Source organism: Hipposideros armiger, unplaced genomic scaffold, assembly GCF_001890085.2.
Source record: "Hipposideros armiger isolate ML-2016 unplaced genomic scaffold, ASM189008v1 scaffold_125, whole genome shotgun sequence".
Lineage (NCBI taxonomy): Eukaryota > Metazoa > Chordata > Mammalia > Chiroptera > Hipposideridae > Hipposideros > Hipposideros armiger.
The window spans coordinates 1979857-2001046 of NW_017731475.1; the positions used below are offsets into that span (position 1 = coordinate 1979857).

At 39.9% G+C, this 21190-nt stretch overlaps 2 protein-coding genes across 6 annotated transcripts in view; both read right to left on the minus strand.

Annotated features, from left to right (window-relative positions):
• TFG (trafficking from ER to golgi regulator) overlaps positions 1 to 9381 on the minus strand; it is a 44075-nt gene extending 34694 nt beyond the window's left edge. For 2 of the 5 annotated variants that reach the window (XM_019648373.1, XM_019648371.1), the window contains exons 1-3: positions 8392 to 8672; positions 4035 to 4261; positions 573 to 656 (exon numbers count right to left, since the gene is read on the minus strand). In XM_019648373.1, the coding sequence (XP_019503918.1) occupies positions 573 to 656; positions 4035 to 4218 (268 nt within the window). In that variant the 5' untranslated portion in view covers positions 4219 to 4261; positions 8392 to 8672. Of the gene's footprint in view, positions 1 to 572; positions 657 to 4034; positions 4262 to 8391; positions 8673 to 9120 lie in introns of those variants that run through there. The other 3 variants (XM_019648372.1, XM_019648369.1, XM_019648370.1) reach the window with 2 other exon arrangements.
• A 9167-nt stretch (positions 9382 to 18548) lies between these two features.
• Positions 18549 to 21190, minus strand: part of ADGRG7 (adhesion G protein-coupled receptor G7) — a 69576-nt gene continuing 66934 nt past the window's right edge. Inside the window, exon 14 of the mRNA XM_019648328.1 lies at positions 18549 to 19907. Coding sequence (XP_019503873.1) covers positions 19641 to 19907 — 267 coding nt within the window. The 3' untranslated portion in view covers positions 18549 to 19640. The remainder of the gene's footprint in view (positions 19908 to 21190) is intronic.

Genomic DNA, 21190 nt, shown 5'->3' on the forward strand with positions numbered 1-21190 from the left:
ACATTTCATTTTTCACATAATCATGCTAGCACTTTAACTTTGTAATCATTTCTGTCTTATGCCTTAAAAATTCTGCCTTACAAATCTGTTACGATCTATAAGGAAGCAAAATCTAAAAGAACAAAATTATTCTTGTATTTGATTTTTTGTCAGAACTATCTCTAATCTTTAAGTACTCCTTGAAGAATAATATCTAAAGTATTAAGCCTATGTTAAGCCCTGAGAATAAGTAAAAACATACTGCATTATAGAAGGTAATTATATAGTCTTAATAAAGACTATAACTTAACAAAGGTAGTTTTAACCGTGCAATTATTTTCCACAAGTAGCACAGATTAATATTTAGGGTAACTGAGCAGATGGGGAATTTAAAACATGCCTACTTTCCATTAATTTTCAAAAAACAAAAAATCATATATATATATATAATTAAGCCTGAATAATGCAAAAATTCTGATACAGCTGAAAATTTATTGTTTAATTCTGAGTCTTTAAAAGGAAAAAAGCTAGAATGTCTTCAATAAAAACTCAATGAATAAAATAGTAAATTTATTACAAAGTTTACCACTTACCAAATAATGTCAATTTCAGTATCCTACTACACTGAATTGCAAAGGAAAGGTCAGAACTATCAAAAATTGTTATAAGGTCTCCATCTGGAAAAAAAAAATGAGTTTCATGTTTGCATCAGTAGTAAACTAGAATATACATTAAATTAAAATCTAAAATCTAGATTACAGACAATATTAGGATTTCCCATAAAAACCTTAAACATTAAAGGGTCTAGGAAAGATGTATTTGTTCAACAAAATACTAAATCAATGTTGCTTATTACTTTTATGGCAAGGTATTTATCATATTATCACAAAGAGCCAAAACATAGCTAACATTAATTAATGCATTAAGTCATCTATTACTAATCAACAGGAGGAGATTTATGGTAGCAATATCACAGATTGCTGGTTTAGACGGAAATCTTTCCATTCCCAAACATTTAAATATATTTGTCAAAAGTTAAAGATTCTCAAAGTTAAAATTTGAATTCTAAGTACAGTAAAATGCCACTGACACAAATGAAGGGGAAGCCATATTTAATAGTAACTAAAAGGATTAAAAAAAAGATTTTTGCAGAACTGCCTTAAGGAATGGGTAGACACTGGAGTCTTTCAGGTTACTGACCTTCTTGATACTAAGATGAAAACTATCAACTCACTCCAGAAAAAATATTCATATACACCAGATTCTGAAATCCCCTAGATCCCAAGGATAAAAACTACTATAATTAGCATATCAATTGCCTGTTTCAAAAGCTTTCAAAGGGCTAAGGGAAAAAAATGTTCTTAGAGTACAAGAATAGAAAAGCAGCCACAGGCAAGTTGTTCAGGGGCCTCTGCAGGGTATATTCATAGACACAGCTGGGTTGGATGCAAGTTTCGTCCTGGAGAAGCTACGAGGCTGCTCTGCTACACGAATTTTAACACTGACTGGGCAGATTTAGCAAGAGTTGGCAATAAAAGCCATATCACAGGATTTTATCATTGTCTTTAGTTCTTTATAACCAGACCCACTTCTTATAAGAAACGTATTTAATGTTCAACTTCAGGGATTCTAAAGAAAATACGGTATATATGTAAAAGAAGAAAACTTTCTATAACTGCCTTTTTTTCTTTTCTGAATTCCACAACAGAAACAGAGTATCTCTAATGACAAGAACATTACCTAAGGCAGCCCAACAGAAGTTATGAACATAAATCTGTACATTCAAAACACCTAACCATGAAAAACAAATACAATGTGGTAACTAGATGTGGAGGACAAAGTCTCAACAATGAGGATACCCCGTAAGTTAGGGGTCCACAAACTGCAACAGATAGACAAATCTGTGTTTACAGACTATGAATTAAGAATGGTTTTTACATTTTTAAAAGGTTTTAAAGATAAGACAGAGGACTTATGTGACCCAAAATGCTAAAATATTTATCTGATTCTTTACAGAAAAAGTGTGATGACCCTGCCCTAAACAAAAATAAAGGATTAAGAGAAAGCCAGATACAGTTTAAGACATGCCAAGTTTGAGGTAAGAGCAAAGCATCTCAGGTAAAATTAAGACCATAAAATTTGAATTGTAAAGTCAAGAAAAAGAAGAAATTGATCAAATTAAGGCACATATCTGGAAGTCAGAGGTGAAAGTCAGTGTACTGTTAAGTAAATGAGATCACTAGGGAAGAGAAGGGGTTGCTGGGGGAATTCCTCTCCTTTATTGTTCCTTATCATGCAAATTAGTTCTGGTACCCTTAGGGCATACATTATAAAAAAGGAAGAAGAATTACACCTGTAGCTTAGCTGATTATCAGTGACTTACACTCACTTTCCACAGTATATTTTATTGGAAAGTGGCTGTCCAACCAGGGACATTTCCAAACCCACTAACACCCCAATCTGGCCAATGGAATGTGAGCAGAAATGATATTCTCGTACACCACCTTAAGGCGTAAAGAGTCCAATCACCCAAGGGTTCCTCTACACTGTCTTCATCCATCTACCTGCAGGATGTCAGTGCTAAAGGTGAGCTTGTAAGCCATGTGCTGAAGATACCAGAACTGCTGTCAATGTGAGTCCCTGAATGATTTCTTGAGTGTTAAACCACTAAGAGTTTAAAGTATCTATTATCACAACTGGCATTACTTTCAGCCAGTATACACAAAGAGACAGGGAAGAAGTTATTAGTAAAAAGAAGAAAACTGGGACAGCACAGTGTCAGACATGCTAAGGGATAAGAGTATTTTTTAAAAGAATGGTATGGATAGTAGTGCCCTGTATTGAGATCAAAGTGAAATAGGCTGGAAATAAATTCAATGGTGAGAAAGATACTGGTAACTACCTAAATAAAGTACAATTTCAGTAGAGATGCTAACAACAAAAATACAGAGGGTGCCAAAAAAATGTATACACATCTTAAGAAAGGAAAAAACTGTAATAAAATTGTAATATTCAATACATACTGATAACAGAAGATGAATACAAGTCATGTGTATATATTTTTTTGGCACCCCCGATAGATTTAAAGAAAAATAGATAGTCTACTACTAGAATTCCACTGTGTTTGATGAAACATTTATTAAAGCCCATCTCCACAAAAAGTTTTGTGGTCAAATGAATATGGGGGTGCCGGCCGAGTGGCGCGATGGTTAAGAACTGGCTTGGGACGCCAGAGAGCCCCGGTTCGGATCCCACATATGAGGGCCAGTGACACTGCCCTCCACAGCTAAGATGCTGAACAACAGCTCAACCTGGAGCTGGGCTGCAGTGAGTTTCCAGCGACAGCGTAGGCTGCAGCCCCTGTGGCAGTGGGTTGCCATGGGCTACCGTATGTAGCCAGCAGCCAGCGTGAGCGGCCGTCCAGAAGCCGGCGACTGATCTGCCTCGCCCAGGAAGAGCGCAATGATGGTGCCAACCTGGGCCAGTGAAGCAACGTCCTCCACAACTAGACTGAAGAACAAAAGGACAGCAACTTGTTTGTTCCCATCCCCCCAATGCCCCAATAAAAACCTTAAAAAAAAAATGAATATGGGAATACTGCATGCTATAAATTGACAGCATACATCAACATAAATTCCTGCAATAAACACATTTGTCTTTGTTTAAACCAGCTTTCCCATATTTAGTTGATGATGAAATCCTTTTTCATTCAATACCTACTGATACCTCTTTCACTTTGGTAAATATGCAATAAAGTTTGATTTTAAAAGTACAAACAAAGCCAGAATTAAATGGGCAGAAGAGGAAAAAAAATGCCTGTAAAAATATATGTGACAGTGTTCTACCACCTAAAACCCCTTCTAATAAAAAATCACTTAGCTATTTTTAACTTATAAAAGAACTATAACTACATAAACATCTCATTAAATAAAAGAAATTGGACACTCAAATTACCATGGAAGGGAATGGAATTTTTATTCTGGGATACTTCAATGAAATATGGGAAAAAGACCACATATAAAAACTTTTAAAAATTATTTTAGAAACACTCTTACCTTCATCTTTATACTTTATTGTAACTTCATCATTACTCAGAAGTTTTCCTCTGAAAACTCGTTGCATCATTAACACTAATTCATCATAAGTAATATCTTCATTGTGAATGGGTATTCGTCGAATATCCTCCCCAAGTTGAGCTTTGATGATTAGCTTCCCACTTAGGTCCAACTGTCCGTTCATGGTGGACTCCAGGGTGTTAAATATACACAACTCTAGTGAAAGACTGATAAAATGGTTTTGATGATTAAACAGCTATAAAATATCTTAAAAGTTGAAAAGCAAAGCTATTATTAGAATCTAAGAAATTCTGACCATCAAAAGAGATTCTCTGTTCCAAAGTTACCATATTCATGTTAAAATGGTCTGGAGGTAACTATTTTTTTATGTGTGTAAGAAAATAAGTTTCATTATTTATGTCTATTATTTCATCCACATTTTTAACTGCTTATCTGATATTACCATTTAGATTTCAATCTTAACATGTCTAAAAAACAAATCCCTGATTCCCCCCCAAAATCTGCTTCTCCTGTAGTCTTCTCCATCTCAGTGACAATTCCTTCCTTCTAGTTATTCAAGATTTAAAAATAAAATTTTAAAAATCTTAGTTCTTTTTCCCTCACACCTTACATCCCCCAAATTGCTAACAAATCTAGCTGCCTTTAAAATATCTCTATCATAAAATATCTCTAGAACCCAATCACTTCAGCACTTTCACCTCTATCAATTTGATCTAAGCCACCATCATCTCTTGCCTGGATTGTTGCAAAAAAACTCCTAACTGGTCTGCTTGCTTTTTTACCTCTGCCCACTTTTAATCTATTCTCAACACACCAAGAGTTATACTGTTAAATACAATCTAACGTCACTGTGCTCAAAAGCTTCCAATGGATTCCCATCTCACTCCTAAGTAAAAGCCAGAACTACAAAGCCATGATCTGGCCTCTGGCCTCTGGCCCCTGGCCAAGTATTTAACCTCATTTCCTACCTCTCTCTCTGGCTACCCTGCTACACCAATACTTGAACTTCTCCTTCTGAACCCAAGACTTTGCATTTGCTGCTCCCTTTGTCTTCAGCTCTTGTCTCACTCCTTCCAGAGTGGACTGTGTAATTTCTCAGAGGTTTTCCCTGACCATCTAACCTAAAATGGCTCCTCTATCACTTTCTTAACCGGCCTCATTTTTCTTTAAAGCACTTATCACTACCAGACATTAAAATTTTATTTTTTTTTATTTTCCAATAAAAGGTAGAGAAATGTGGTTTTTTTTTCACTGTATTCCCAGAGCCTAGAACAGTGCCTAGCACATGGAAGTTACTCTGCAGTTGTTAAACAAAGGGAGAAATAAATACTGGTTTCCAAACTCTATCAGCGTATAACTAAATGCTAGCTAACCCTGAAGAGAAAAGTAAGTGTGAACACTAAAATAGGGTCTCAAATTTTTCTCTCTAAAATAAGACCTCATGAGTACTTTCTCTAATTTCCCTTTTTCCCATTTTGGGAACTTGAGGAGAAAGGACAAATGAGTGATATCCTCCTGACCTAACAAGACCGTCCACCATTGTTTCTACATATTCCGTAACACACCCCTCTGCAGACTTGTGTGGATGTATATGTTCAGCACATTTTAAGAAAGAACACTGTCAGAGAGCTAGCCATTAAATACTAATCTGCTACAGAATTTTACCTCCTTAGGTTTTGCTGTACTCTTATTTCAAGTTATTTGGTATGATTATCCTATAATGACTTTGTAGTACTAAATTCAAAATAATGTCTGAGGATCTAGTAATTTAAATGGTTACTGTATAGTAGCAGAAACTATACTTAGGATTAAATAATGTGTTAATATCTCTTCTTCTCACGATTTCTTCAAGATCAAGATGTTCTTGAATACATTATCTACAACCACTGAGCATTTCCCTAGCATCAACTTCTTCCTCCTCCTGCCCAAGTAAATGGTCTCACAGACTGTTTCAAGTGCCCTATAATCTCCTACTGGCCACATTCTGGTTTCAACCTCAGGCTTTACTACCGGCAGCTTTCTGTTTTCTCCTCTTAAATGTTATTTCATTAACATCATACTTGGTTTTCATACTTCTCTACAATTATTTGTCTGTGTGTGTGTGTGTGAAAGCACCCGACCTTCCCCAATACATCTCAACCCTTCAAATACCTGAAGTACTCATGAATCCAAATTCATTTAATAAATATGACATATAAATGTCTTAATAGTCTTCATATAAATGCCCTACGTCCTTTCAACTAACTATTCCTCCAGACCCCCTTCACCATCCTCTGAACAGGTTACATTTTATTAATAAATGTGGCATTAAATACTGAATCTAACTCTCTAAGGTCAGTTCAAAACAAACTGGATTGTGTTCCATGATCTGGATACTGTGCTCGCCTTCATGTAAAATAAGAATAGTTTTTATTAGCAAATTCTCACAATGGACTTCTCATGAAGGCTCTGTTTAACTTAAACTTCCACACAACCTCTTCACCTTTAATCAAACCTGACCTCTTTATTCAGAAAGAATTTACTGAATACCTATTTGTGCCAAGCTGTGAAGTATAATTACTTCAACAAGATTCCACCTTGTTTGCCTTGCAGTCTGAGAGTAATAAAGAATTTCAGTGAATCAGTGTCAACTTCTACTATCTACAGGTTATGTAAATTAGCAATAATGTAGTTAAGGACCAGGGCTTGGCTTCAGCAAAACGGTACTATCTATTCTCAGCAGCACTGAGAATAGAGCCTGACATATAGCAAGTAAAGACTTGTTTTTGTTCCCTGAACAAGAGATAAATGAATGAGGAATAATAAAGTTCTGATAAAGCAATTGGGAGAAGAAAGCTGTACTATCAGGTCAGTTCCTAAGTCAGACCTTCACAATGTACCTTCTTTATGCAGCTAAAAGTGACTCCCCAAAACCAACATACTCCTAAAAGAAATTCCCAACATCGAATATTATCGATAGTATGTATGACTTTTTTATTGTGGAGGGATTGCTGCTTACCAATGGATCTGAAAACACAAGTCTCTTTCACTTTGTATCTGCCATGTTTTCCTGCAAACTCACTTATTCTTTGATGTTTCATTGACTGTAAATTCCCTGTGGCGAGGAACCAGGGCTTCTTTCCAAAGGCTGTGTCCCCAGTTTGTGTGTGCAGTCATCTCAAGGCATGCACAAATACCACAAAACAAAATGTACCACAGAATTTCCCCTTCCAGAGAAAATCCCATCCACCCCCACATTTTTTTAAGTGATAGTAGAATTCAAGGCCTCTTTTTCACTAACTACTAGTTACCAGGGCTGCTGGGGAGATCCTTAAAGCATTTTCTCCTTCCATCTTGTCCTTGCCCCCGACTCCCTCTCAAGTCCAGAAATGACACAGCCACTAACAGGAAATCTTCCAACAGGAATACTGTTTTCAGCACTAGAGAATAAGCTGTCATGCCCAAGGACACACAAAAAGCCTGCGTCTTGAACCAGGATCTAGGTTCAGTGGCCCAATTTCCAGCTAGACTAACCCTGTGGGTAGGGCTCTGCTCAAAATCACAGAGGGTGTGATTGGGCAACGTCAGGAGGTTAGCAATTTCCTTTAAGAAATTCTAAGCAAAATCAACCCCTGCTTATTCCAAAGAATGCAAGGAGCCTCCAATTCTGCCTAACCAAAGGCAATGTGGTAAAGATGCCCACTACCAGTCATGTGACCTCAGCCATCATACGCAAAATGGGAATAATGCTGAAATTTGGAAGTATCCTTAAGATAATTAAATGAGACCCTGCATCTAAAATACTTGTACAGTGCCTAGTAAACTCTGAACGTTAGCTATCGTCCTCACTACAAAACTGGGTTGGGCCTCCAGACGGCGCTTGATTAAGCACTGACATGGCCAAGGAACGACGTTCCTCTGAAGTGACCCCAATCAATTTATTCCCATTGGCGCCATTCTCCACCCTCTCACCCTTCCAAGGGCCTCTGGCAGTTAAGGCGCCCCAGGCCTCCTAATTCACGTCTCTCCATCCGGCGTTCGGACCCCTAGGAACCAGGTGGAGTAAGTGCGAGGGCACTTGCTGGCCCGGGCACCCCCAAAGCCCACCCGCCTCCGTGGCCTACGCGATCCCCGTCCTCTGCCCCTGTGGCCTCTCCTCCCCTACGCGATGCCCCACCCGGCCTCCCTCCTTCGGGCCTCCGGCCTCCCTCCTTCGGGCCTCCGGCCCCCTCCCACGGCCCCTCTGGCCCCACACGCCCGGAGCCCGCCGGTTCGAGCGAGGCCCCCCCAGCGCTTCCTAGTCTCCTGGCCGCCTTGTCCGAGACAGCGGCCGCGCCCCCGTCTCCAGCCGCCATACCGGCTTGCCGAGGCCGCTGCTGCCGCCTCTCCACGGGTCTCCGCTGGCCGCACTGGTGCAAGGCCGCCGGGTCCTGGGGCGTCGCGGGGAAGGTACGGTCACGGCCCGCTCGGCTGCCCTCCGCAGCCGCCGCACCTCGCTCGTAGGCTCGTGAGGGCCCCAGCCAATCGCACGGACCCACTGAGCCTAGCGAGAGCTCAGGCCCAGTACGTGGCAGGTGGGGGAAGAAGAGGGGCGGGAACAGGAAAAAAAAAAATCTGTCCTTTCGCCCCGCCTCACAGCGAGCAGGCCAACCCAAGACGCATGCGCAAATCCGAGGGCGCAGGGAGGGCGAGTCCAGGGCCTGCGTGGGCCCGAGTCTCTGCTTTCTCACTGGATGAGCAAGTGTAGGAAGTGTGAGCTGAACGGGTGCGCGCGTGCGCGCGGCGTGACCAGGAACTTCCGGTTTTCCTGAAAGCTTGTACACTACTTCCCGTCTCTCACTCGTGGGCGGAGCGTAGTGTGCTCGTCTGGAATTTATTTGCGAGCCGGTTGAAAGCGGGCAACTGTCCAAGTTTGCNCCTTCGGGCCTCCGGCCTCCCTCCTTCGGGCCTCCGGCCCCCTCCCACGGCCCCTCTGGCCCCACACGCCCGGAGCCCGCCGGTTCGAGCGAGGCCCCCCCAGCGCTTCCTAGTCTCCTGGCCGCCTTGTCCGAGACAGCGGCCGCGCCCCCGTCTCCAGCCGCCATACCGGCTTGCCGAGGCCGCTGCTGCCGCCTCTCCACGGGTCTCCGCTGGCCGCACTGGTGCAAGGCCGCCGGGTCCTGGGGCGTCGCGGGGAAGGTACGGTCACGGCCCGCTCGGCTGCCCTCCGCAGCCGCCGCACCTCGCTCGTAGGCTCGTGAGGGCCCCAGCCAATCGCACGGACCCACTAAGCCTAGCGAGAGCTCAGGCCCAGTACGTGGCAGGTGGGGGAAGAAGAGGGGCGGGAACAGGAAAAAAAAAAATCTGTCCTTTCGCCCCGCCTCACAGCGAGCAGGCCAACCCAAGACGCATGCGCAAATCCGAGGGCGCAGGGAGGGCGAGTCCAGGGCCTGCGTGGGCCCGAGTCTCTGCTTTCTCACTGGATGAGCAAGTGTAGGAAGTGTGAGCTGAACGGGTGCGCGCGTGCGCGCGGCGTGACCAGGAACTTCCGGTTTTCCTGAAAGCTTGTACACTACTTCCCGTCTCTCACTCGTGGGCGGAGCGTAGTGTGCTCGTCTGGAATTTATTTGCGAGCCGGTTGAAAGCGGGCAACTGTCCAAGTTTGCGTTTTGTTGTTTTGTGACCATTGTAATTCTCTTCGTCTTGTAGTTCTCTTCGTTTCTTAGAAAAAACTAACCTTTTTCCCGCTTTTCTACAAACTCATTCATTCATTTGTGGACGCCTACGCCTTGCCAAGCACTATGCTGGGAATGAGGATGAATCGGTTTGTGAGCAAGGCGTTTCCAACAGCGTTTACGCGGCAGGACAAACCTATGAGTGGGTCAAGGCTGGCAAATAAAGGCTGATGGAAGTATTCCAGAAACCTTTTTTGGAAGATAAGGCATTTGAGTGTGCCCTACATACTCTTTCCTCTCTTACCTAAACCTTTGTTTTGAATACGTATGTTTATGTAAGAAACGCCCTGGCTCAGACTGAACCCTACGTTTTTGGGGGGAGGTGAAATTTGGGGGTAGGGAGTGCTATTTTAAAAGTTGCAAGCAACTTTTGTCTTAAAAGACAGAGACTAAGTTAAAACATTCAAATTCACCTGGTCCCTAGTTGTTCACCAGATAGAAAGACGGGGTAAACAGAATTCAGGTCATGTTCCTATAGTGCTGTAAATAGTGTGATCTTTATGCAGTCATAAGTATCTGAAAAAAAAAAGCTTTTTGAGAGCAAAATCTGTGAGTTTAGAATGCTTTTTTGCCTCTGAATTGTATTTTCCAACCGGGTATTGCTCTTTGAGCAATTGCTTGCAGGAATTGGGGAGCAGAGGACTAGAAGGAATGAAAAAAGTCCCTGATTTTCTCCAAATATTGTTCTCCATTGCTTGTTATTTAGAATTGAGTGATCCAGATTTGTGGAAGTGAACTGCTGTCCAATTATAGTATTCTGATGTCTTTGAGTTGGTTTGGATTGGATAAAAACACTCAAATATTGGCAGAGATAAAATATTCCCTGAAGGAAATGAACTATATCACTCTCAATCTTCCTAAAAGGAGGTCAGCTCCTGGGGCAGGAAATTAAGGGAATAAACCCCAGCCTGGAATAAGGGGGAAGAATTTCCTCTCTCGAGGCTCCCAGGAAAGGGGCACTCATTCAAGAGTCCTGCCACTGAGGAGAAATAAACAGATCTCTGTTATACTGGGGCCAGCTGGAAGCTAGGAAGAGAGGCACCCATAGGGCAGTCTTGTGGGGGAACTGGGGCTTGTGAACTCTGAAAGCAGCTTGAGGTTCTTTATGTTATAATTCCCTCATGCTTCATCCCCAATTAGTGAAGTCTTGTTTAATAAGAAAACTGTATCCATCACTGTGGAGATTGAGAGATGGGATAGTGATGATTCTTTAGGTCATAGCAGAAACACGAGCTGCCTGGGGCAAGAAGTGAGAAACCAGAGAGTAAAACATTAATTGGAAGCCAATCCGAGGCTCAGGTGACATGGGACAAAAAGGAAAACATTGCAACATTAAAGCATTTCCCCAGGATTCTATAGGAATATACATTTTAAATTTTTTAATAATTTCATAAAAGTATGCCTCCTGCTATCCAGCTGGATGTAGGCTTACAATATTGTGATTGGGCATGAAATTGAGGACATTTGGGTTTATTTATATGTCATATGAGAGTATGTATAGAGAAGCACACAAAATTATCACTTGAGTTTGTCAAATTGCCCCCTTTAAGTTATAAACACCTTAATAACCAAAATCATATCCTATTTTCTGTTTCAGCTTAATACTAAATTGTCCACAAAAATTTCAGTGGCCTTCCCTGTTCCTGAGTCTATATAACAACTGCAGTTTTAAGATTAATTTAAGAGTGTAATGAACAGCTGGAACTCACCACCCAACCCAAGGATCAGAACATCACCAGGAAATTATGTCCTCCTATGTGCTCCTCCCCACAAAATACCCTTGCCTCTCTCCTGAATTTTGTGTTTTTCATTCCCTTGGGTTTGTTGTTGTTGTTTTTAATCTATAGTTTAATCATATATATATATATATATATATATATATATATATATATATATGCCTGTAAGATATGGTGTTCATTTTACTTGTTTACAGACATTATATAGAGTACCATCTATGATTTTTCTGGGGTATACTATTTATACACAATATTACTAAGATACGTCCATGTTTGTACATGCAGCTGGAGCTCATTTATTGTCATAGCTGAATCATGTTCCTCTGGGGGAATATACTACAAATTTTTCATCTAGTCTCCTATCAAAGTATATTTAGATTATTTCCAGTTTCTCCTGTGTGCTTATATATGTCTCATATGAGAATATCTCTTGGTTATATGCTAATACATGGATTGCTGAATGGTAGATTATGCAAATTTTGGGTTGTCAGAAAAGTCATGATGCATTTTTGCAACAAAAAACATAGAAAAAAATACATCATGACTTTTCCAACAACCCAATATTTAGCTGTACAAGATAATGCCAACTCTTGGTATCATTAAGACTTTTTATTTGGGGTGGGAGTGTAAATGGTATCTTTTATGGTCTTATAAAGACTACATTATAACCCTGACTTTTTGTACCAAACACTTGACAATTAGACACTTAAGTTCCTTATGAAATCTCATGTTATTGTTCTGTATCCTTACTTATAATCCTGTCTTTGAGTATCTTGTTCCCCATCATGCCTCCCCGCCCCCAATTTCAAGGCAGTGCCTATATTCTCTTCATCCCTCCCAGCATCTGGCGTTGATTGCCTTATGTGTGAATAGTAGGAATTCAATGAATATTTGTTGAGTCAATGACATATTACTGTTTCTGTAACATGCCCACAGTTGCTGATGATACAGGCCTCTGTACTTAGGCTCCCCAAAAATGCAGGTGTTAACTGGCCAGAGTGATAACTGAATTGAACCAGTTACCACTCTTACCAAGAACATGGTTTCTCCCACAGTATTTGTAGACACGGATTTAGACACTGCTGCCTTTTGTTAGTGAAGCCGAAAAGGTTAAGTTATCATGTACAATAATTATCACTGACTAAGCATTTATGGTCACATTTATTGGCATAGCATCAATCAGGCTATTAAGAAGATTGTTCTAGGAATTCCATAAGTAATTGCTCCTTTAAAGTGCTGTTAGAAAACATCTTACCCTCTTTTTTTGTGTGGAGCTTAGGAAGGTACTGAACCAGAGTAAATTGAACTTCATGCTCACTTGGCTTACTGTCCTACATCCAGATGAACTTGGTTTGGAATGAACACCAAGAATAGCCTTGAATCAGAAACATGAAAGTTGAAAGAAAGGAGAATCAGTGTAAGGAAATACCTTTGACCCCACCTGTATCAAGCAGAGAAATGAGGCTCTACGTTCAAAGGTTACTTTCGGTGTTTCACAGACATCTGAAGAAGGGTTAGATTTGTGATATGATTTTGAGAAAGACAGCCCACTCACTTACCTACCACCTACTCTTTCTCCCTGAAAGTCTGTATGGCTAGGACTCTCTAAATAGGAGGAGGAAAAGTCTTAAGAATGAAATGGAAATTCTCAGAGTGGACAGGAAGTGACACAGACTATGAGCCTTGTAAGAGAGTTGGATGAAACCTCTGTTTCATCATGTTCTCTTTTAGCGGTTACTAGAAATCATTTTGAAAATTTCAATCATCTCAGCTACCCTCAGGGAAACCAAAGAAAAGATGTAAGCATCTCCTTGGATGAGAATTTCAAAGGAGAAGTTATATTCTTCTTGATAATCAGCTCTGGTGTGGCCGCAGTTGGCTAAATGAGAGAAGCCCACACAGAAGGGGAAACTCACGAGGACCAAATAGGGGCCAGTTAGTCAGGTCAGCCTCCCTGCCACTGGCCAAACATAAAGACCTGAGTATGTAAACAAAAGAAGCTGCCACCCCATGTAGAGACAATGAAGGAGAAAATTAGGATATTTTTACCATGTACCTTTGAATGAGTCATTCTTATCACCAGCTAAGCAAACTACGTCAGTCTATCCTACCAGAGGCACATCCATTGAGACCCTAAAATGTTTTTGCCTTACCATGGGGCTCTATGTCCAACCTCTCTTTAGAGAAATTGCTCCTTAAAGACGGTTCTTCCTAGATTTTGTAACCCTGGAAGCTGGCACCTCCTAGGTGTTCAATATGTATGAGTATTTATTGAACGAAAGAATTAAAACTAAGTTCCCCACCATTTTATAGGGCAAGCTTCCAAATACAGGGAGCAGCCATCACTGGCGAGTTCCTTGTTTCCCAGAAGTATAGGTTTTTATCTCTGAGTAATTTGAAATTGTTCACTTTTCTTCATTTACGTCTCCTTGAGATAGAGCCGCGTTACCTCTGTGCACTCTTTCAGAGTTTAGGTTGAAAGACTAATGCCACAAGATGTATAAGGAGATCTCCCAACTTTTCATTTAATTAAGAATAGCTTTTTTCAGCTCTTTTAAGAAATCTAGATGTACTGTAGATGTCATACATGTAAAATCAAACACTGGGTACTTGGAGGCTTTTGAATCTCTAATCTTAACATTTATGCCAATGATCCTGCTTTTAGTCCCTCCATATAAATGCATAATTAAGGCATTCTCTAAAAGCCATATCAATGAAGAAAAACTCATTCATAATAAAAGATGCAAAGTAAGGCTACAATGAGATGTCATTTTCATGTATTTTATAAAAATCAAAAAGTTTCAAAACACTTCATGGAAAAGGGTATGGCAAAATAGATACCCATATTTTGTTGTGGGAGCATAAATTGATACAAATTATTTAAAGAGTGGTATGGTAATATTTATCAACATCTAAAATACCCAGCCCTATATGACCCAGCCATTCCATTTCTAGTTTAACCCTTGCACAGGAGAACACAGATACCCATTAATGTGTCATTTTCAAATAAAAGACTATAGAGTAATTAATTTATACACACACATACCGTTAGATCTCAAAACCATTTTATTGAGTGAAAAAAAGTAAGTTTCAGAAAGTTGTGTTACTGTACAGAAAAGAGTTAACATAGCAGCTTGAGACTGCTATCCTTAGAAAGACCTGCTTGTAAGGTTGGCCCACAGCTGGTATCTGGGAACTTGGATTTTGGGAGCATTCCCACTGTTCCTTGATAAGAATGGTGCACTCTGCCTAAATTATACAAACAATGTGGTTTATGCTGAACCCCTGCTTGCTTTCTGGGAGTCTGGAATTTGGGTACATGCCAGGCAGAGGGCTCCTTTGTGACCAGTCCACCCAAAAAACACATGGAAATTGAATCAAACTAACTTCCCTGATGGATCACATTTCACATGTGTTGTCACAATTCATTGTGGGAGGAACTAGGCACAGCCTGTGTGTGACTGCACTGGAAGAGAAATTTTGGAAGCTTGTGCCTGGTTTCCTCCAGACTTCACCCCATGCAACTTTTTCTTTTGCTAATTTTATTTTATGTTGTTTTGCTATAGTTGTAGCCATGAACGTGACTCTATGCTAATAACTCTAATAGAAAGGAGCTCCTGAGAATTTATCTTAAGGAAATAATCAAAAACAGAGGAAAATTATATTTTTTCATTATATGTTACTACAGTATTAAAAATGAAAATAATATAGGTATCCAATAAGCAAAAACCCCCCCGTGAGTTTTTCTGTATGCATTATGGGTAAGAACATGTGCAGAAAGTGACTTTTTCCTCTCAGATATGGTTTTTGAGTCTTTGTGTCTATCGACCTTTTCTCAAAAATAAAACACTGAATCTTGGAGAATAGAGGAATAGGTTTTATTAGCAATTATTTATTAACGCACACAAAAGATTCAAAATAGTGTTCCATATGCATCATCTGTATGACGTTATTTACATATAGATAACCTATTAAATTGTGTATTTGAAAATACTATATAAAAGTTTCTGAAAAACTGATGAAGAAAATCAGGAGGAAGGGAAAATAATCATAGGACCGGAAAGTAAGAAACCAGGGATGAGATTGGTACCCACGAAACATGTCACATGGTCTTGTATTTTTGTTAGGAGTAGGCCATAGACTAGACCAAAAACTTCCTGACACCCAACATAAAAAGGGAAACATTATCAAACAAATCACATATCTCAACAATTAAACATTTCTTGGGAAAACACATAGTTATTCCAACACTACTTGAAATTGGCATTGATAAGTTTTCTTGAAAATGTCCACCTGGGTATTTACCAAATGAGAGGACAAATTATTTTGAATTAACAAAAAGGCTATCAAATTTGGAAATGCAGCATGTTCATGTCCACGCCTGCCAGTTTGCTAAGTGCACACTAAACAGTCACAATAATGTTCAGTGTTACTCCAAAGTTATACAATACTATGTATATACAAAGACATACACTTAATGCATCACAGAAACCTTCAGTATCACAAGTGGGTCACTGAAAACATTTTTGTTTTATTGTTTTAAAAATATTAAAGTGGTTTTCCTTGATTTTGGCTATTGGAGTTAGTTTTCTGTTTTATTTGTTGACTTTGGTAGGAGCCTTGTTGTTTTTGTTTGTCTTACTTTTTAAGTTAACTTTATTGATATATAATTTACATGAAATAAAATGCACCCACTTTAAGTGTACAATGAGTTTTAACAAATGTACACTCACCTGTGAAACCACCATCCATTTTATACTACTAATGGCAACATATAAACTTTGGAGTTTGTTTTTAGAGTCCTGATTTGTAAATATTTTCAAAAAGTAGAAATAGAGTATAAATCCTTTTTGCAAGCTATTGATCATGTTTCTGAAAAATCCCATTGCTTAATATGTTAGCTTTTTTTGTTTGTTTGTTTTAAAGAAAGGAGAAGAAAAAAAATAGAAGCAAAGCAGAGCGGTGTGATCTAATGCTGTTATCTCTTACAAACCATATTTCCCAGGGGACTACAGTCCAGTTCTTATCTTCTTCCAAGTAGGGTTTTGTTACACGTGGAAGTATGACATGGATGATTTTCTGAACTTTGATATAAGCTGCTATAAAACCATGATAAAAACAGTTGAGACCTTCTGAACCTTTGCAATAACAAAAAAAGATTATTTTTTCTGGTCACAGTACTTACCAAGCAAGTGCAGATTAGGAAACGTTCTGGACAGGGAGTTGTGGTTACAACTACAAGTGATGTGACTTGAGGCAAGACATTGGCCTCTCTGGACATAGGCCTGAGGCTCTTTGTCAAGGGATGGGTGGGACTAGGTGAACCCTAAATTCCCTACCAGCTCTAAAATTTTGTGACTCTAAATGCAGGCTTAGATTATTTTTAAATGAGCTTAAAATATTCTTCCCACCTCAGTATCACATGAGTATATTTTCCATAAAAAAGAAAATAAATTATTGCATGCCAGATAGAGCCAAAGTTCCCTTTGACTAATTTCTACCAAGCCCAGGTCCCGCCTCTCCTCTTCCTTCCCCTTCCCCCACAGTTAACCCCTAGAAAAAATTTGGTGTGTATCCCTCTCCTGAAATTTTCTTTTTAAGTAAGTCACCATTCTGCTTCTATAGTCTCTGTCCTTGCTCCTTAACTTCCAAGGCAACAAGTAATTTCTAGCTTGTCTTACCCACCCCATTCAAACCCTGCTCAGACAAGGATCTAATAGGCTTGCTCATTCAGAGTAAGGGAAATGATTGATGAGCCTGAAAGTGGCTGTCTTCCTGCGGGCACTTGTATTTTGTCAGGAGAGGTAGTGGGAGCACCTTAACATTTTGCTACCAGCATCCCATCCTGGATGTAACTGTCTATTCTTGACTCCAGGATATTCTGTCAACCAAGTCACCCCCCATCCTTCCACTTTACAGTGACTCAGGCTGGACCAATAGTCCTTGAACATAATGCCTGTGGGCATGTGACCAAGCAAGTAGTGCCAGTTCTTAAATCCTTTCCTCTCCCTGCCCTTGCTTTGCTCCAAATCTCTGGGGACTGAGCCCCACAGGTTCCTGGCTCAGCTGGCTTCTGGTTGGCTGCAGCCAATGGAAGACACTGATGGGAGGTTGCAGGGCAGAAAGATATACATATTAGTTGTAAAACTGGCATATGTCAATCAAATGACCTCAGTCTATATGTAAAATATCCTGAGTTTGGACATCACAACTTAGGCTGTAAGGAAATTCACCTACACTTTCCTATATAAAAAAAGCTAACCTAAAGATCAGTGCAGTTGTCTGCTCTATCTAGACTCTGCTCCCAGTGGCTTCTCTACCGGTGCTTTTTTTCTTGAATAAACTTTCTAACTTCTATTCCTTCGGGCCTTGTGAATGCTTTCACAATCTGTCAGTAGCCACAACAATTATTATATGTTTTATGTCCCAAACCAGGTGAGCATAAGGGGCTGCTAGTGATACTTAGGTCAGGACAACAGGCACAAATGGGGACTGGCCCAAGCAAACCAGAACGTATAGTCACCCTACCTAAAACCAACTCTTCCTTTGGACTTCAATTAATTGAGCCATTAAATTTTCTTTGACCTTTAGCCTAATTTGAGTTGGATCTCTATCACTACACAAAAAAATTCCTGACCAATGCACGAGGTAAAGGCTTAAATCCATGGAATTACTTCCTAGAGGTAGGATTTCAGCGTAGGGACATCAATGGCTGCCTGATTTAGCCTCCACAGTATGCATGTGGAGCTTACTCATTTATGGCACAGCCATTCCAGGAACATTCTATGGAATTTTGGCTGCTGTACCCCAAGAGTGCTGAAAAAAGTGCAAAGAAAACTAAAATCACCAAGGCAACACGTGTACCCCCACCCTCAGGCTAAACATGGCTCTTTTTGGTGAATTTTTTTTCCCCCATTTTAAGTGGCTCTTACTTATGGTTTCTTTGCATCTGAATATGTGTTTCAGGACATAGAGTAGATCAGCCACACCTTATAATTTTCTCTGGGCCCAGCCCCTATCTAGGCATAGCACTGTAACACTACTAAAAACACTGACCTCTGAGGACTGCATGTCTTCTTTATTCTTTTCCATTTATTTTTTTCCCCACTATCTTGTAAGATCTTGTAATTATCCTACAGATGAAAAAGGTTCTTGTTGGCTTGCCAAGGAATTCAACAGTCAGTTACAACCATTTCCATAAAAAACACATGTACACGTACTTTAGGGCATGGTGAGAAGTGTATGCCACAGCTCACCTGACTTTCGTTAGTCCCTTAGTTCAGTGCACTCACAGCAGCTGCCTAGTTTATGGCAAAACAGAACACAGCAATTTAAAGACTATTTCCTAAGTCCAGTGTGAGTGCTCCCCACTCCAATGGAGGTCATTCTTTATTTAGGAAGCCATTTATAATTCAAGTGTTTAAAATTCCATAAGCAGTTAGATCTTTTAAAAGTCACAAGGGACAAGTGTCACTAACTTTTTCCTTTTGTGAGACTCAGTGTCATTTTATCAATAAAAAGGCAGCTATATCAAGAGCTGGAAGGAGATATCTAGGCTTTAGTATCCATCTAATCTTTCTATGTCTCACTGCCCGTTTCTCACAGAGCCAACTCTTCAGGTCATAAAACATGTTTGTTTTTTTAACAACAACAAAAAATTCCCTTTCCAGACGCTAAATTGGTGCAAAATTCTTAATTAGAAATAAACTTATAAGCACATATAAATTTAAAATATTCACAAATCAAAAGTATGATCCATACAAACAACACCCCCTCGGTGTTCATCAGAATTCATTTTGTTCTGAGAGGTAAATTTTTCTCCTCATATCCCTTTTAGTAAATTGTAAAAGAATTTGTTTAGGTCCTACATTTTTATCAAAGTTTGTCACACAAACTTAACGATATAAGAAGCAATGAAAATCTTGAATTATTTAGAATGCTGGGCAGAATTCTTTACCTCATTCGGGTAAGAATCTATTGAATAGAAAAACTACCAAATTCATTATTCCTGATGCTAATAAACAAAAGGTTTTACCTGATTCTTAACCTTAATCAAAATATATTAAGGGAGACTTTCTAAGAGGACTAGATAATACAGGAAGGTAAAAGGAAAACTGACACAAGTTGAATTAAAAGGACCACAAACAGTAACACTTTTACTGTCTAGATACTCCCCTTGTTTCCTCACTTTCAGAGAGCGTTGTTTCCTCAGTAACTATAAATGGCTCCAGCAGCCTAAAGCGTTCATGGAAGGTTGGAAATGATCTGATCATGTTGTACATCCTTAAACGCAGCCTCAGTGGGGTCATGGATGGCAGCGGCTTCACTCTCCCAGCAGATGATGACAGGGACTTCAACACTTTGGAAGCTTCAGCCTGGAAGACTTTTGTTTTCACAGTGTAGAGGATAAAAATTTGCAATCCCTGGCAGACAGAATAAAAGCTTAATGTTAGATAAGTGTTGAGACACAGAATCAGGGAAGAAATTTTATTTTGCCCTGCCACCCACCCTTCTCATATACACAATAACTCTCCAACGTGAATTTACCAGTCTGCAGCTGCTGTACATGTTTTTTTTCTTTAAGAGGGCTGAGGCAATGTTCTTCTCGAATATAAAGTGCTACATGTACATAAAAGAGTTAGAAGACCTGAGTTCAGGTTCTGGTTTGCCACATGTTGGCTGTGTAACTGAGGCTTTTCCCCTCCTGACACCAAGCAATTCTGACACCAGCTGGGTTTCCTACAATTCAGTTCTGACACTAATTACCAGGAGGCTAAGATTCCGGGGTAAAGGGCTCAGTTCCAAAAGACTGCCGTCATTTCAGACGCCAGTCACAGGTACTGGGTTCCCAGGTTATTCACACTTCTGTCCTACAGACTTGGCTACAAAGTAGGGGGTTCCCACTGCCCACCTCCCCTGCTTCATATTTGATAATTTATTAAAATGACTCACAGAACTCAGGAAAGCACTTTACTTACTATCATCTGTTTATTATAAAGGCTACAACTCATGACCAGCCAAACAGAAGAGATCATAGGGCAAGGTATGGGGGGAGGAGTACACTTGCAACACTTCGATGTGTTACCAATCTGGAAGCTCTCCAAACCCTTCATTTAGGAGTTTTCATGGAGATTTCATTACACAAGCATAACAGATGTGATTGACTCAATCCCCAGCCCATCTCCCCTTCCTGGAGGTTGGAGGTGGGTTTGGAAGTTCCAAGCTTCTAATCAAGGTTTGCTCTGGCAACCAGCCACCAACCACCCTGAAGTTACCTAGTGGCCCCAGCCACCAGTCAATCTCATTAGCATACAAAAGATACTTTTATCACTCCAGAGATTCCAAGGACTTTAGGGGCTCTGTGCCTGAATTGAGGACAAAGACCAAATATTTATTTTTTAGTATGCCAAAGTAACTTTGCAATTTTCTTAATATCTATGACCTTCAAATTCCTAAAGGGAGCAGATTGACTATGGGTTACCTAATTCTTCTTCCAGTTCTAACATTCCATGGTTCTATATTTTTAGAGTTTTTGTAACATAACTAGAAATTTAGTGCATTTAAAAACAAAAAAAAAATTTAAGCCCTTCTACTGCATGTCTGATCTTTACATACTAGATGTTACATGAGTAATTTACCCACAAAAGACTGAGTACTCTTTTCTATACATTTTTAGAATAAAAACTACCACTTATTGAAGTGTTGT